This window comes from Calonectris borealis, chromosome 6 (assembly GCF_964195595.1).
Source record: "Calonectris borealis chromosome 6, bCalBor7.hap1.2, whole genome shotgun sequence".
NCBI classification, from domain to species: Eukaryota; Metazoa; Chordata; class Aves; order Procellariiformes; family Procellariidae; genus Calonectris; species Calonectris borealis.
The window spans coordinates 1,950,288-1,964,522 of record NC_134317.1 but is presented as its reverse complement, the minus strand read 5'-3'; the positions used below and the strand labels follow the sequence as shown (position 1 = coordinate 1,964,522).

Here is a 14,235-nt window from a genome sequence, read left to right as displayed (position 1 = left end):
CATCTAAGCAGCCTGTGGTGCAAGTCAAGGAGAGGGTTCCTTGGGGTTGCTTTGAGCGGGACTTGGATCAGACCCAGCGGAGGCCTCCAAAATCAAATTATACTGGCGGGCAGCTGCTGCCTTTGATCCTTACAGTGCCAGTAGGTTCCTGAATCTCGGCCAGGTTCTGGTTTTCTCTTTGGCTCTTCCTGACGGAGGCCGGCCCTTTCGCAGCGTTTCGCCTCTGTTGCTCCTGAAGGGCGTGTTGCTGCTGCGGGGAAGGGGCTGCGTCCCGGGCAGAGCTGCACGCCTGCAGGCTGCTCCCTGCCAGCCGTGCTTTCGGTGGGCCCTGGGTGAGAGCTGCGCGGTAGGGCATTCCTGGGGAGCGCCCGGAGCACGTCACGTTGCTGCGTGTTCGATGAACTTGAGCTTCCTCAGGAGGAATCGATTGCCGGTCCTGCCCGCGCAGGGCGGGGGAGCCGGGCGGGATGCCGGCAGGCGCTGGTGCTGTCGCCTGGTGCGGAGATGCTCTGGTCCCCGCCGGAGCGCGCTCATCCCGCCTCTCGCTTTTAAACGCACTCTTGTGAAACCAGGATAGTCATGCCAGAATGCTCACGATGATCTCCCTGTTTTCCCAAGGGTGCTCCTGGCCATTTTGGATTTGAGTTTGGCCATTTGGTGGCTTTGCAGAGCCTAAGGCTCTTCACCAGTGACGCCAGCTCTCGAGCACCCGCTGCAAAGCAAACGCGCTGGGAGGCTGGGGCAGGGCTCGCTCGCTCGCCCTCAGTTTTCGTGGGAGCTGCTCAACCATCAGCAATGTGTATGCGGTGTTTGGGCTTTGATCTGCCAGCAAGGTGATTCCTGACGCTGTAGGGAGGCTTTACGAGGATTACTCCTGAAGAAAAGCCTGAGATTGGACTGATTTACAACCTGAATGGCAGTGGCTCTCCAAACTCACCCGTCCTTTCCGTGTCCCAGGGACCCCACCTCTGCTAAGCAGAGAGACAGGTCATCCCCTTGCACAACTGCAGGCCAGGCAGCACCGTGGAGACTGCTCCATCCAAGAGTGGGTCTGTCGGGGCTCTGTTTTACTCTATCTTAGACCTTAATGTGTGTTTTGTGGGCCTAGTGGAACAGCCCATGTAAAGGCGATCAATGCTTCAAAATCGCTTTCATGGCCTAGGCTGTAGAGAGAGCCAAGTCCTTTGGGTTTAAGATCATGATAATTTGCTTGACCAACAAGTGTAATCTGTTTTTCATGAGGGTGCATGCTTTGTTGTGTAAGTGTGTTCTACCTTGTGAGTCGTTAAGATTTAGCTGGAAACACTTAAATACAACTTTAGCAAGTGTTTGTGCGGACTTCAGCGCCCTGCCTACCAGAGGCTGTGCGAGTGGGGCTTGCTGAGCCTGCACGGAGCCCATTAGTTGCAACTCGTGGGATTGTGGCCATGAATATTGATGGTAATGTTATCCAATACTTCATCATAACCAGCGTCCCTGTCCTCTCGCAGAGATCCAGTGGTAGAATTCTCATTGACGTCAGGTACTGACCACAAATATCTGAATAATAACTCAGTTGTGGCAATTTTGCTTAGGAATGACAGAAGATGTATCGCATACACCACAAGTATGTTTTATTCAGTCATAGCAGACAGCAGAAAGCGTGGTGAGAGGTCACCCAGCAGGCTCCTACTCGCAGTCCTTTGCAGATCTCGTGATCAGCTCGGTTCAGGTCGCACTAAACTCTGTGTGACTTCACTGAGGTCTGCTCGGTGCCTTAACCTTTGTGTAGGTACATACTATAAGATAGACGCAGTTAGAAGGAGGAGGCTGATATGGGCATAGTAATAATAATGCATACTTTGTAAAGAACTTGCTTTTTGGGAGTATCTAGAAACCCCAACTGGGGATTTGGTCTCCTTTCGGGAGACACAAATGTAGAAATACGTACAAAGAACTGGCCCCTGCCCCAGAGAGGTTAGTTTCTAAAGAAGAAGTAGCCAGTGCTCCCGCCAATCCTTAATTTACCATTCGTTGGCTAATTTCACCTAACTACTGTGCCGTGAGCTGGCTGCTAAGGGAAACAGCAGCTGATGTCTCAGGGGGGTGTGCCGCTCAGACTCTGGCAGACCCCAAGCGGACGGCCCGCGTTGGAGGTCCCACTGCTGTCGCCCCGGCTCTTGGGCTCGCCGAGGGTTTTGTTTCTCAGCAGAAGGGAAGTTTCAGTCCTCCAGATGACGGGACTCTGCTTTTCAGGACCTTTAAGAGCAAAAGACCTTCTTTCAGAGCTTCTCCTGTCCCTCTACACACAGCCAGCATCTGAGGAGGGAAGCTGGGAACAGCATTTAACGCTGTTGGTGGATGGATGTGCCTAGCCAGGCCCTTACAGCTTTGTTCAGAAGAGCACGCCTGTGTTCTTCCTGCATTCACTGCTCAGTTTGACGCCAAAATCCAGCAAGCGAGAAGTCAACTCACGGTGCAGGGTATGAGGAAGCTCCCAGTGGATTCGGGAACATGTGGGACACTTTGCACTGCCCCCATCACTTCCCATCTGACCGTGCTGGGACAGTAGGGCTGTGTGGGGGCAGCTGCTGTGCACCGGCTCCTACCCCTACAGCCTAGGTGTTCCGTGTAGTCTGTCCACGCAGGGATAGAAAAAATACCCCGAACGATGCACCACGGAGGGAGGAGTTGCGGTTACTAAGTAGGGAGGACGGGGAAATGGGTGCACCTCCTGGTGCTCACCTCTGCTCTCTTCTGCTTTCCAACTTATTTAATATTTTGTGAATTTGGTGTGAATTACTCTAGGTCGTTTGTGTGCTGAGAAGAGTAGAACTGAGCTAGAGAAGCTACTGGGAAGTAATAAGATTTAAACAGTATCCTGAGACCTGCTTTATCTTAGATCTTATTACTCCCTCAAGTTGCTCGTGTTTCCTGCCAACACCCCGGTATTACGGCTCTGTAATTCTGACCAGCTGATAGTTACGCTGATGTATTTCACTCCTCATTTAGCCGGTGATAATTTTCTTTTCTTCCTCCCTGTAATTTGTTCTTCTTCCTAATTACATTATATTACAGAGGAAAGCCAATTCCGCACTGTGAAAGAGGCCGAGTCTTCCTGTGGCATACCCTGGTGCAACTCTGTTGCTTATGTTCGTACCATCACTGGGTACGATTTAATTTTTAGGAGGAAAAGAGATAATTGTACCTGACCCCGTAGACTTGCAGCACAGGTGTTCACCTGTGATTCCTCCGCTGGATTTGTCACGAAGAAGAATATTTTTAACAAAAGAGGAAATCTGGACGGAGAGGTTTTGAGCAAGCGGATGAGCTACTTTTTGAATGTGTTTAATACTCTCTCTTGCAAGCTGTAGTTTAACAAACGTGGTGATTCTTTTGTAGGTGTGTGGAGAGAAACAGCGCTTTGAGAAGCTGATGGAGCATTTCCGAAATGAAGACAACAATATAGACTTTATGGTGAGTGCTATTTATCATCAGCAAACTTTGGTTTCAGTGTTTACTCTGTCTGGTTCTGCTGTCGTAGGCAGCAGCAAGATGTATCTGCCTTCTGATCCTTGGCCTAAAATTACCACAATAGAATTTTTTGTATTCCAAACTACATAATATGCGTTTCATTTTTAGCTTCAGTTCAATTCGGTTATCTTCAAGAAATGCCTTGTACCATAGTGAAGGTAAGAGGAAAGTGGCCTTTTGGTTGTGTGTGCTATTTTGCTGCAGCAAAGCAGCAGCTTCTGCAATATCAAGATGCGTGTTCTGTCTGTGTGCCAACATCCTCAGAGTCACAGACAGGGAAGTGTGGGAGAGACTCACTGCAGCTGCTGTCTGTCCTTATCTGCTGATAAATATAGCAGTAGTTTGCACCACTTTTGGTTCCTCAATGTGCATATGCATGATTATTCACCAAAACCACTTCCCCTGGAGCGCGAGAGAGAAGGGCGAGAGAGGAAACTCTGGCTGGCACCCACAAACACCAGCCCCAGCTTGCACGCTGGCAGCACGTGAAAGGCAGCGGTCGTGACAGTAAGGATGAGCTAGCTGGTTACGTGACTGATATCAAAAATACTTCTGCATCCATTTCTTTAAAGTGCATGGCCAGCCAGTGCTCAGGTCAGAAAGCTGAGAAATTAAAGCCCTGTTTTAAATTACAAAATGAATGTGGTACTGGCATGGTCAGTGCAGTCTCCCTTGCACTGCTTGTGCTCGGTGCTTCGGATCTGATGTTTTGAGGTGAGAGCAGAGCAGGAGGGCTTCCTACCCGGTCACACTGGCCGGTCTGCTTCGGCCTCTGTTAAGCATCTGTTACACTTTATACTATTTTAGTGCTGAGCTTTGTGTTAAAGACCTCTTTCTGCCAGGAATTAGGTGTTAAAGCACCCAGTGCGGTGTTTCCAGCACTCCAGTGTCAGTGACTTGCAGCCCTGATGGCCGGGGCAGGCTCGCACCCTTGAGGGGACAGCAGAATAAAAAGGAGGTGGTGTGACAAAGATAGGATTAGCCTCTTTCTTGTATTAAAAAAAAAAAAAAAATTACAGTGATCCCTGCAATTTTACTCAAGTTGGCAAGCTGCTCTCAGTAACTCTCCGACATGTTACAGTTGGTTTTGTTCCTCATTACTGCAGTCCTACTAAGGACATGTTGCTAGTCACAGTATACATTAAGTATTCTCAGATGTACATACAGTTTAGTCTGTAATTTAACAGAAAGATGTGTCAGTCCTCAACACCCGACTCTTAGTAATTTTTCCTGTGCTCCCAGGGAAAAGTAATTGTATTTGGGGAGCAGGGAGAGTAGCACAGCTCAGTGCAGCCTGGAAGCAAGATGGTGGCAGCAGCCTGCAGCCAGCCACCTTGCTTTGAGCTATGGGATTTGTCCACTGTTTTAAAAAAAAACCAAAACAAACCATTTCTCATCTTTATTTAAGATATATGTAAGGATATAATAGGGAATACGCATGTGAGTATGTGTCCATACAAGCCCGTTGAGCTGTGAATATTCAGCATCCATCTGGATGGCCTGTAAGAAAATTCCCTGGTCCTCTCAGGCCATAGGTTGAAGGTAGTGGTGAAATTTGCTTGAAAAAGGGTAAGTATGTTTTTTTCAGGACTTGCCCAAATACTAATAAAATCTGCATCTTTGGGCTGCTTCCACCAACTACAGGCTTGACTATATGACGAGCCTAAAGCTACAAGAGAGAGCTCATGACAAACGATCCAGCAGATCTGCCTGTTCTTGTCACCATCTGGCCCTAACGAGCTCCGCATGCTGCTGCGAGCGCTGGCCGACATGCTTCGGGCGGCGAGCGGGGAGCGCCGCGGCCCCTGCCCCTCGGCTCGCTGCGGTACCGGCGCTGCGGGAGCCTGCGGGTTGCACCAGGCTGTGCCCAGGGCAGACATCGCTCCTTTCCGCAGGACGGGATAAAACGGGTGCCGGAGCTCAGGCTCCAGGACGTAACGTTAAAGCTCGAGTAATTCAAGGAGTTGCAGCGACTGAACATAAACAAAGAGCTATTCCTGCAGGACCTGGCTTTCACGTTGCCCTAAATGGAGAGCTGTCTGGGAAGCTGTAGCTGGAAGGGGCCGCAGTTAATTGCATGGATCGACAGGGAGGAAAGAACAACAAAAAGGCAAAAGTATTTTAGAGAAGGTTCCTGTTGTTGACACTGACTTGCTTCATTTTAAAAGCAACTTTCTTAGATTAGTTTTCTTTGACTTGACAAATTCCTTAGTTGTGTATGTAAGGATCTGAGAAAGGAAATGAGAATTTGGCCCTCACGTTGCGAGAGCCAAAGCAAGTGTAACAAAAGCGCTTTTGAAATAAAGGTATTTGGCTCTGGGTGATACAACGGGACAGCAGGGTTCAGCTGGCGAAGGCCAGAACCAGCGCTAGGAGGAACCAGGGTTCGCCACAGGAGCTGGAAAGGGTCCTGCAAAGACTCAAAACCTAAAGTTGGGTTTCCAGCTGCCTGGATCGGGTTGTTTGTGTAAGAGATGGATACACACCAAGAGATGGGGATGAGGCATCACAGGAGCTCCTGGGTGAGTCTTTAGACCATCTGTCTTCCTTCCTCTCTTCCCAGGGGTTATCCCTGTTACCAGTCTCACAACTTTGCATTATCTAGGGTTAAAGTCATTTTGGAAACAGAGTGGTTAAAGCTGGTCAGGGTCTACATGGGAAGATGTGGCTGAAAGGTTTTGACTGACCTTGGTTGTGTCCCTGTGGTCCCAGTTCCTCCAAAGCTGGGCCCTGCCAGGCAGTTCAGCCAGGAAAGTTTTTATGGCAGCTTAGCAGCTGCTGGGAGCTCCGGCTGGAAGGAGCAGCCTGGGGCATCCCGGCCAGCCCTGTAGTCAAAGGCCACCATGCAGCAGATGCCTGCTCATGAGTTGTATCCTCTGGGCCCTAAGCAGATCACAGAGAATTGGCCAGTTTCCTGTAGCAAACTGCTGATCCAGCGAGTGGCCTTCAGTTCTTTCTTCCCACAAAATGACCCAGAGACGTGGGGTCTCCTGGAGGCTTATCCTGCAGGTAAAATCAGGTTGCTTTGATTTTATCATTTCTCATTCTAGAACTACTGAGATACTTCCCAGATACGTTGAGAAGCTTGGTATTACCCCTGCTGCGGCGTTGCTAGGATAGCAGGATAGGAGCCCAGCAAGGACTTGGCAAACCCTCTCTTAAGGCAGCTCAAAGGTGACAGACATGATCATCTGTGAGCTGAAAGAGGGCTGGGGATACTTGTGCAGAGCAGGATTTGGCCTTACATTCAAGTGAAGGGCAAACCTTTTGGGGTTTGTAGCCCGATTCCTGCCGCTCTGCGGGAGGTTTCTCATACTGCTCGCGACCCGCTTCGCTTGAGAGCCTTTTCCTTTCCTTCGCCGTGTTGGGACGTGTTTGGATGCCAACTCCTATGATCTGGTCCCTTGTTCAGTTACCAAACCACAGCTTTGAAAATATGCTTTCTGCAAACAACAAAGCGCCTTTTGTGAAAGTCCCGTTTCCTAAGCTAGGGGTTCCAGTCGCAAAATTAATCTCTCTTTTACAGGCCGTTTCAGAAACAGCATTGTTTTCTTAAGAGCTTGTGTGCTTGTATGATGTCTGGCCGTGCGAGCTGGCATGGAAAGCGTTTCTGTTCACCGGCATGCGGTAAAGGTAGACTCTGCAGACATGACTTAATTTCTGGAACCTGTGTTTGCCTTTGTCACAGCAGACAAACGCCCCGTAAGCCCGAATCTAGCACCGGCTTGGAAAAAAGCTGCAGAATAGCGGATCACAGTTTCCCCTTGTAGTAACTGCAAGGAAATGTGGTCATTCGCTGTGTCTGACCCATGGGGCCCCAGGAGAGTGCCTGGGGCTTTCGGGGGGCAGCCGGGGCCGCGCCGTCGCCTCCTCTCACGTGCAGCGGTTCTCCTTGCAGGTGGCCTGCATGCAGTTCATCAACATCGTTGTCCACTCGGTAGAGGACATGAACTTCAGAGTCCACCTGCAGTATGAATTTACCAAGCTGGGCCTGGACGAGTATTTGGATGTGAGTATGACCTAGGTCTCGATGCCTCGCAGCGTGGGTCTGCTCTCCCGGCGGGGCTGACCGGCGCGGGCTGGGTCCACTTGCGGCTGTGGAGGCACCATGCCATGTCCCCCAGCACCGCCGCTGCCCAGCCTAGCCTTAAACCTCCTTAAACCCCCTCAGCCGAGAGCTTTCGGGAGGGCAGAGCCGGGCTGTGCCGTAGTCTCTGCTAAAAATGCAGTGCCTTGGCCGCTGACTGGGGGCTGTGGCGTGGAGCCACCCCTGCAGAAGAAGAATCAACTGCAACTAACTGCAATTACGGACTGGGAGCTAAATTTGTAGCTTCGCCTTATAACAAAGGGAGGATGAACCGCAGTCGTCCTCGCCCACGCCACGTCCCTGACTTCCAGCCACGGGCTGCAGTCCTCGTGTCGGCCCCGGCTCAGGTGCCGCGAGGGCCCCCTCCGTCCCCCTGTGAAAAAATCCTCCTTTGAGTTTTCTCCTGACAGCCAGGCATTTTCTGGCATCCTGTGGGAAATTCTCTTTCAGAAGAAAGCTGCTTTTATGTTTCCCTTTTTGTTTTTTTCTCTCTCTCCCTGTCCCTGCCCTCGGGAGCACACACAGGAAAACAGTGCTCGTGTTGACGAGGGATTGATTTGTCCCTGCTGACTTCTGCTCAGCAGTAACCAGGAGGGAGGTTTTTTGCTGTCTGCAAGAAGTATTTGTACATGGTGATACCGAGCACGGGTCTGTTTGGGGTCCCAGGGTGGCACAAACCCTGCAGTCCATCGGGAACAGACAGAGCAGTTCAAAGCATGCTCTGATGTTATCTTTGGAGATAAAGCCTGCTCATTTTGAACACAGCAAACCCAGCGCGAGGTCAGCGAGAGCAATCAGAGGATTTGCTCTGGGCCACGCGGCTGCTTCGAACCCAAACACAAGTGGTGGCCTCACCTCTGCCTACCGGCCACCGAGCGAGTGGCCACCGTGGGCAGCAGCAGGGTCAGCCCCACCGGCCGCCCATCTCGCTGGCCTCGCACCGTCCCAGGGCCGGGTGGTGGATTCAGAGCTTGCCACGGTCAAGCAGCAAGCACGGAGGAAAGCAGTAGCATCCTCTGTAGTAACAGAACCTAAGATAGTGCTTAGTTTTATTTGAAAGCCTTGGATGTTTGGTCTTCAAAAATGACTGTTTATCACTTACGACCCCAGCTAACGTTAAAATGCAAAGTGTTTTCCTGGGTGATGGAAGTGGCTTGAGCTCCCGCCGCTCTCCCACCCCGTTTGCTGTCTGCGGCCCTCTTGCTGCGAAGGGCTGCCAGTGCCGCGTGACACCCTTGTCTTCTTGGATTTGCAGAAACTGAAACACACGGAGAGCGACAAACTGCAGGTGCAAATTCAAGCTTACCTGGATAACGTTTTTGATGTGGGAGCTTTACTGGAGGATGCTGAAACGAAGAATGCAGCCCTGGAAAGAGTTGAAGAACTGGAAGAAAACATTTCCCATGTTAGTACCAAACTCTGTCAGCTTTGTCTCTGAAGTAGTTCAGAGCCCGCTCTGCGCGTGGGCTTTGCTACTGCCCGTTTCGGGAGGTGGAAGCACAGGCGCAGTGGGGCTACAACCTTTGGAGTGAGGTTCACTTAGAAAAAGCCTTAGGACTGCTATGCTTCTGTATTGGGAGAATAATCGGATATTTGGCAAATGAAGGAATTCAGGAGATCTTAGGCAGGTAAACTTCCTGGGTGCTTTCATGCTATATTTTGAACCTCATATTCTGCACGTTTTAGTTAACAGGTGCTCCACTTGCTACAAAGATTTGTTCATAAGCTGTTTATTGACCTGATGAGAAAATGTCTTAGTCTGTCATTTTATTTACTCTCCTATCTGACACAACCCCCAGCTTCTTATAAAGGAGTAGCATTGCCTTGTTAACGTGGGGCTTGACACGCCGTTTCTGTGTACGTCAAGGGACTGTGCTGCGCGGCGCCTGCCCGTCTAAGGGCTTACGTGGCCATGGCTGCAGCACTCGCCCATTTATCCCCCGAAAGCCGCGGTGAGCCGGGAGGGGATGACTCCCGGTGCCGGGGGCCCAGCTGAGCAGAGGGTCGCACCCCCGAGGCCCTGGCACGGCGGGTTTGCAGCTTCGGAGCCTTCAGCTTCGGTTCGGTTGCGGTTCCAGGTGGAGTCACTTGGTGCATGGAGCCTTTGCAAAGAGTTATCTTATGAGCTGGGAAAGCTAATTTACATAGAAATTGCAAATTCCTCAGCAATGCAGTACCGGTAAATAGAGCAGATAACCGTCCTGTCTTAAAAAACATTATGGGGCTTAAGACTGAAAAATAGCGCTGTGCAGATACTCAGTGTTTGCTCACGGCTTTTCTGTCCCATACCTTCTTTGTGTCAGGTACTTTAGTCCAGAAAACATGGCCTGGCTGTTTCAAATTTAAAATGTTTTCCATACTTTAAAAAAAATCATAAAAGGGTCATTCTGTTAGCATTCCTATATGGTCATCACTTAGAATAAATACATTCTTAAACGTGCAGTATTTGCCCCTCCAAGGTGCTCTTCTGCTAGAGAAAAGTAATTCAGTAGAAATGGCAGCATTTGCTTCATAGATCTACTCCTTTTAGCTGTTTAGAAATGTGATGGTTTACTCTGGTGGCAAATTTTTAAGGGCTTGCTTCTGATCTCTTGTTATATAAACTAGACTCATCCCAGGAGTATGGACATAATTTTCTGTCATATGTTGACAGAAATATTAGTAATAGAATTGCAGAAGTTTTATTGCAAAAACACAGCAATCCATGCCACCTCACCACCTCTGCAGCCTCGCCTGAGTCGGCGTGATTGGTGGTTGATGGAAAAAGCCAGCAAAACCAGCGGGGCTTTCAGATCCTAGGTTTGTGGGGCTGGCAAAAAATAAAAATAAATCAAAAGACCATGGGGGAAAAAAAATAAACCATTGCATTCATTACTAATCAAATTAGCCTCATTGTGAGAGGTGATATTTATAGGTTGCACGATTTCAGCATCTATTGGTTTTGCAACAGTGCCATTGTGGTATTCTGTGGGGTTTTGGGGTTTCAGATCAGACTTAGTGTGTATGAAAATAATTGCATTTTAAGTGCTTTATTGTGGAGTATGCTCTCTTACCTGGACAGGTTCATAGCTACAGCCCAGCCAAGTTACCTGCTGGTCATAACTGAAGGGTAACATTCATCATCAGAGGAACCTTCACTGGGGCACTTAGTGCCCCCTGGTCGCATGCAGGAACCCTCTCTCTTTCCAAAGAAAGACTTCAGGGTTTGGTGTAATATCAATAATTTACTACGTACCACTGCTCCTGACGTTTTGGTTGAGAAAACTACTGTTGCCTATTTATATAATCTATGTCTCTTTTGAATGATAGTTATCTGAAAAACTCCAAGATACGGAGAATGAAGCCATGGCAAAGATTGTGGAACTGGAAAAGCAACTTATGCAAAGAAATAAAGAACTGGATGTGATTCGGGTAAGTGCGATTGGAAAGCTCTGGCTTCAGGGTAGCGATCTCCTGTGCGCTTTGTGTTTGGGAGGTAATGACTCTTTTAATGGGCCACCTGCCGTCTGTTAGCTTCCTAATTTTGAACGTAGGACAGATTTCAAGTAGAATTACTGGTGTGTGCACTCAAAGATGGACATAAAACTCTTTGAACGTGCTAGCAAATCAGTGAATGAGACCAGTACCTCTTATCACTCAGGTCTGTAGCATCTGTGTGTCGAGTCTTGCACGTATGGTTGGCTGTGGAAGGGCGTTGGAGGACCTGGAGTCTTTCAGACTGGGGCTGCACAGCAGCAGGACGGGAGCAAGTGCCCTGTGTCTGTGCTGTCAAGTGCAGCCAGCTTTCTGTGCACAATCCAGACTCGTTACTTCTCGGTGTACAAACTTAGTAACAAAAATTATTAGTATAATATTAACTAACTTCAGCCTAAATGTGGTTCTAGGGTTCCTTTGGAGGGTCTGCCCCGGGTACTTGCAGGTACAATCTCCCCTCCAGATCAGGAGCTCTGTTCCTGCTTCCCTTTATGGGCCAACATCTGCTCATAGGTAGAACAACCAGCAAGGCATCAGATACTCTCTGTTAAAGTCAAAATCGAGGTAACATACCTACACTATATGTTTAAGACTAGCATAAGAAATGGGAGACATCATGAAAAGTGATGATGAGAAATTCTGCACCCCGAGGTGTTGGTGCCCACAGGTGAGATTTCTCCCGGGACTCCGTACTGTGCACAGCCTTGCTGCCAGCTTGGGAAAGACACAAAATGAATTCTTCCTCACCAACGAAGATGTATGGTTTGCATCAAAGCTCACTGGTGCAGTGACCGTCCCATGTCAGGCTGTTCTATTTCTGGTATTGGTATTGTGTTTTGTGAGTACAAGTGCAAATTCCTTGTTTCTGCGGCATTCTCAGGAAATCTACAAAGATGCCAATACCCAGGTTCACACCTTGAGAAAAATGGTGAAAGAAAAAGAAGAAGCCATCCAGCGACAGTCAACACTGGAGAAAAAGATCCATGAACTGGAGAAGCAGGGAACCATTAAGATCCAGAAGAAAGGTGATGGTGACATCTCTATCCTTCCTGTTGCTCTGGCCTCTGGGATGGTGCCGGCAGGGTCAGAGGCTGTGGCTGGCACGTGTGTCGCACCGGTCGCTGGAGCTGCATCTTCAGTACCATTGCCACCACCTCCACCACCATTACCCGCCTTAGCAGCAGCATCTGAGGCAGGTAAGAAGCACTTTGTCCCCGAGAGGTGGGCTGGCTGGGAGCTGGGGGTGCAGTTCGTTGTGCCAGGGACAGTCACAGCAACCTTACACGACAAAACCACCTTCAGTTGTAATGAGCCTGCAGGTCATGGCACCTTGCAGCAGCCGAGGATGCTGGGGTCCCCCAGCTGTGTTTGCACTCTCACTCTCTGGTGGCTCCCATGTTTGACTGATCTATTTCTGAGCCCTTCAGTTGATAGAAAAAAATACTGACTTCTTTCATTAGGGTAGTTTCCTCCTGTGTTAATGCACTGAATACTTTGGTGAAAGGTCCAAAAAATGCTGGCCCCCCAATAAGGGCCAGTGTAGTGGTGGAGAGGAGATGCATAGTGGGGGACAAGATGGATGTTGAGACTTTCCCTGCGCATGCTTGTGGTATTTTGGTCGGTGTTCACAGTAATATATTATTCCTTCATTTCGTAGTGCAAAACGGTCCTGTGTCAGTGCCAATGCCGCCTCCGCCGCCGCCTCCACCACCACCTCCACCACCACCACCACCGCCTCCTCTCCCAGGTCCAGCTTTGGAGACAGCTCCTGCGGCTCCGCTGCCCCCACCACCCCCGCCGTCGGCACCCCCCCTGCCCGGGACAGCCTCTCCCACCGTGGTGTTCAACTCAGGGCTTGCAGGTAAAACGCCCGCGCGTCTCCCCAGCATGCTGTGGATTGCTGGCAAAGTAAGCAAAGGCAAGGTTGGGGCACGTCAGCTAGAGCGGACAGGGTGCCGAGGTGGGACTTTGTTACTCTTAATCCCCTAAATAATACCCATTATCTCTTACTGGTATTGTACTTAGAGGGGTTTATAAAAGGAAAGAGCATTTATCAACCAAACAGTTTGGGTCTGGTCTGGAAGAGATGGCTTCTTCAGTGAAACTAAAGCTATTGCCAAAAATACTTTTCAAACATGAGCATTTTTGGCTTTAAGCAAACAAAATATGGTTTTGAAAGAAATACAAAGCTTCATGGTTTTGATTTCTTCTGAGAACTTGATGAAGAAATATCTGCAAAAAAATGGCAAACCTTTTGTAATTTTTTTCGAAGGAAGAAAAATTTACTGATTGTCTTTAATCATGTTTTTATGCACTCTCTGACATATGCCAAGCAAGTAAATGCTAATTGGTATCGCACCACTACCCCCCCAGGAAATCTCAAAAGCATGATATGAGTCCAGAAAGAGAAACCGAGGAGCTCTGATTAATAGCTTTTTTCCTGAAAACTGATTAAGTATTCTAGCCTTTAAAGTTTGCTCTGAAAGCAAAAAGCATCATAGAGCTAGAGGGTCCCAGGGTGTATTACAAAAAAAAAAAAAAAAAAAAAAAAAAAAAAAGCCCAAAAGGCGCGACACAGCTGAGGTTACGGGCTGGTCCCTCCCGATGGGAGGCTGTGGTCCTGCGGTGCAGAGCGTCAGGGTGCAGGATGTGGCCGTGGTGGTGCTTGGAGGGCTGCCGTCCCAGACACCGTGCCTTAGCCCGGCATCCTCGCGGTATTATTTGGGGATGGGAGCAGTGGAGCAAGCCCTGCTTCTGCACGTGGCTCCTCTGAGCTGCACCGACGGCAGGGGCAAGCCCCTGCAGCAGAGCCCCTCGCTTAGGTGCTTGGGTGAGATGCCCAAAGCCGGGTGGGATGGATATTTTGTTCTTCAGTGGGTTAGGAGAAGGAAGGAGAGTGAAAACACCTTTGCTTGATACGATGGCTGCACAGAAGAGCGTTTCTCGGGGCGGGAACCTTCTGGGTCAGAGGGGAGTCAGTGAAATAACGAATTTTGCTTTTCTTGACCATTACTAACATTTTCTCTCTGCTCTTTCTGCTTCCTGGTAAGACGGGCCAATCAAGCTTTTCTGTAGGTTGCTTTCTGCTAAGTATTTACCCACCTCCCCGCGTTTCCCTCTGTGCTGTGCCTGTGTGCGTGCCCGTGGACTCGTGTGGGCGA

The 14,235-nt window shown here is 49.4% G+C and overlaps 1 protein-coding gene across 5 annotated transcripts in view; it reads left to right on the top strand.

The window, feature by feature from the left end:
* Positions 1-14,235, top strand: part of FMNL2 (formin like 2) — a 154,089-nt gene that overhangs the window by 124,555 nt on the left and 15,299 nt on the right. For 3 of the 5 annotated variants that reach the window (XM_075152631.1, XM_075152630.1, XM_075152632.1), the window contains exons 10-15: positions 3,382-3,456; positions 7,412-7,522; positions 8,856-9,005; positions 10,910-11,011; positions 11,955-12,270; positions 12,732-12,935. In XM_075152631.1, coding sequence (XP_075008732.1) covers positions 3,382-3,456; positions 7,412-7,522; positions 8,856-9,005; positions 10,910-11,011; positions 11,955-12,270; positions 12,732-12,935 — 958 coding nt within the window. Of the gene's footprint in view, positions 1-3,381; positions 3,457-7,411; positions 7,523-8,855; positions 9,006-10,909; positions 11,012-11,954; positions 12,271-12,731; positions 12,936-14,124; positions 14,146-14,235 lie in introns of all 5 variants that reach the window. The other 2 variants (XM_075152629.1, XM_075152627.1) reach the window with 1 other exon arrangement.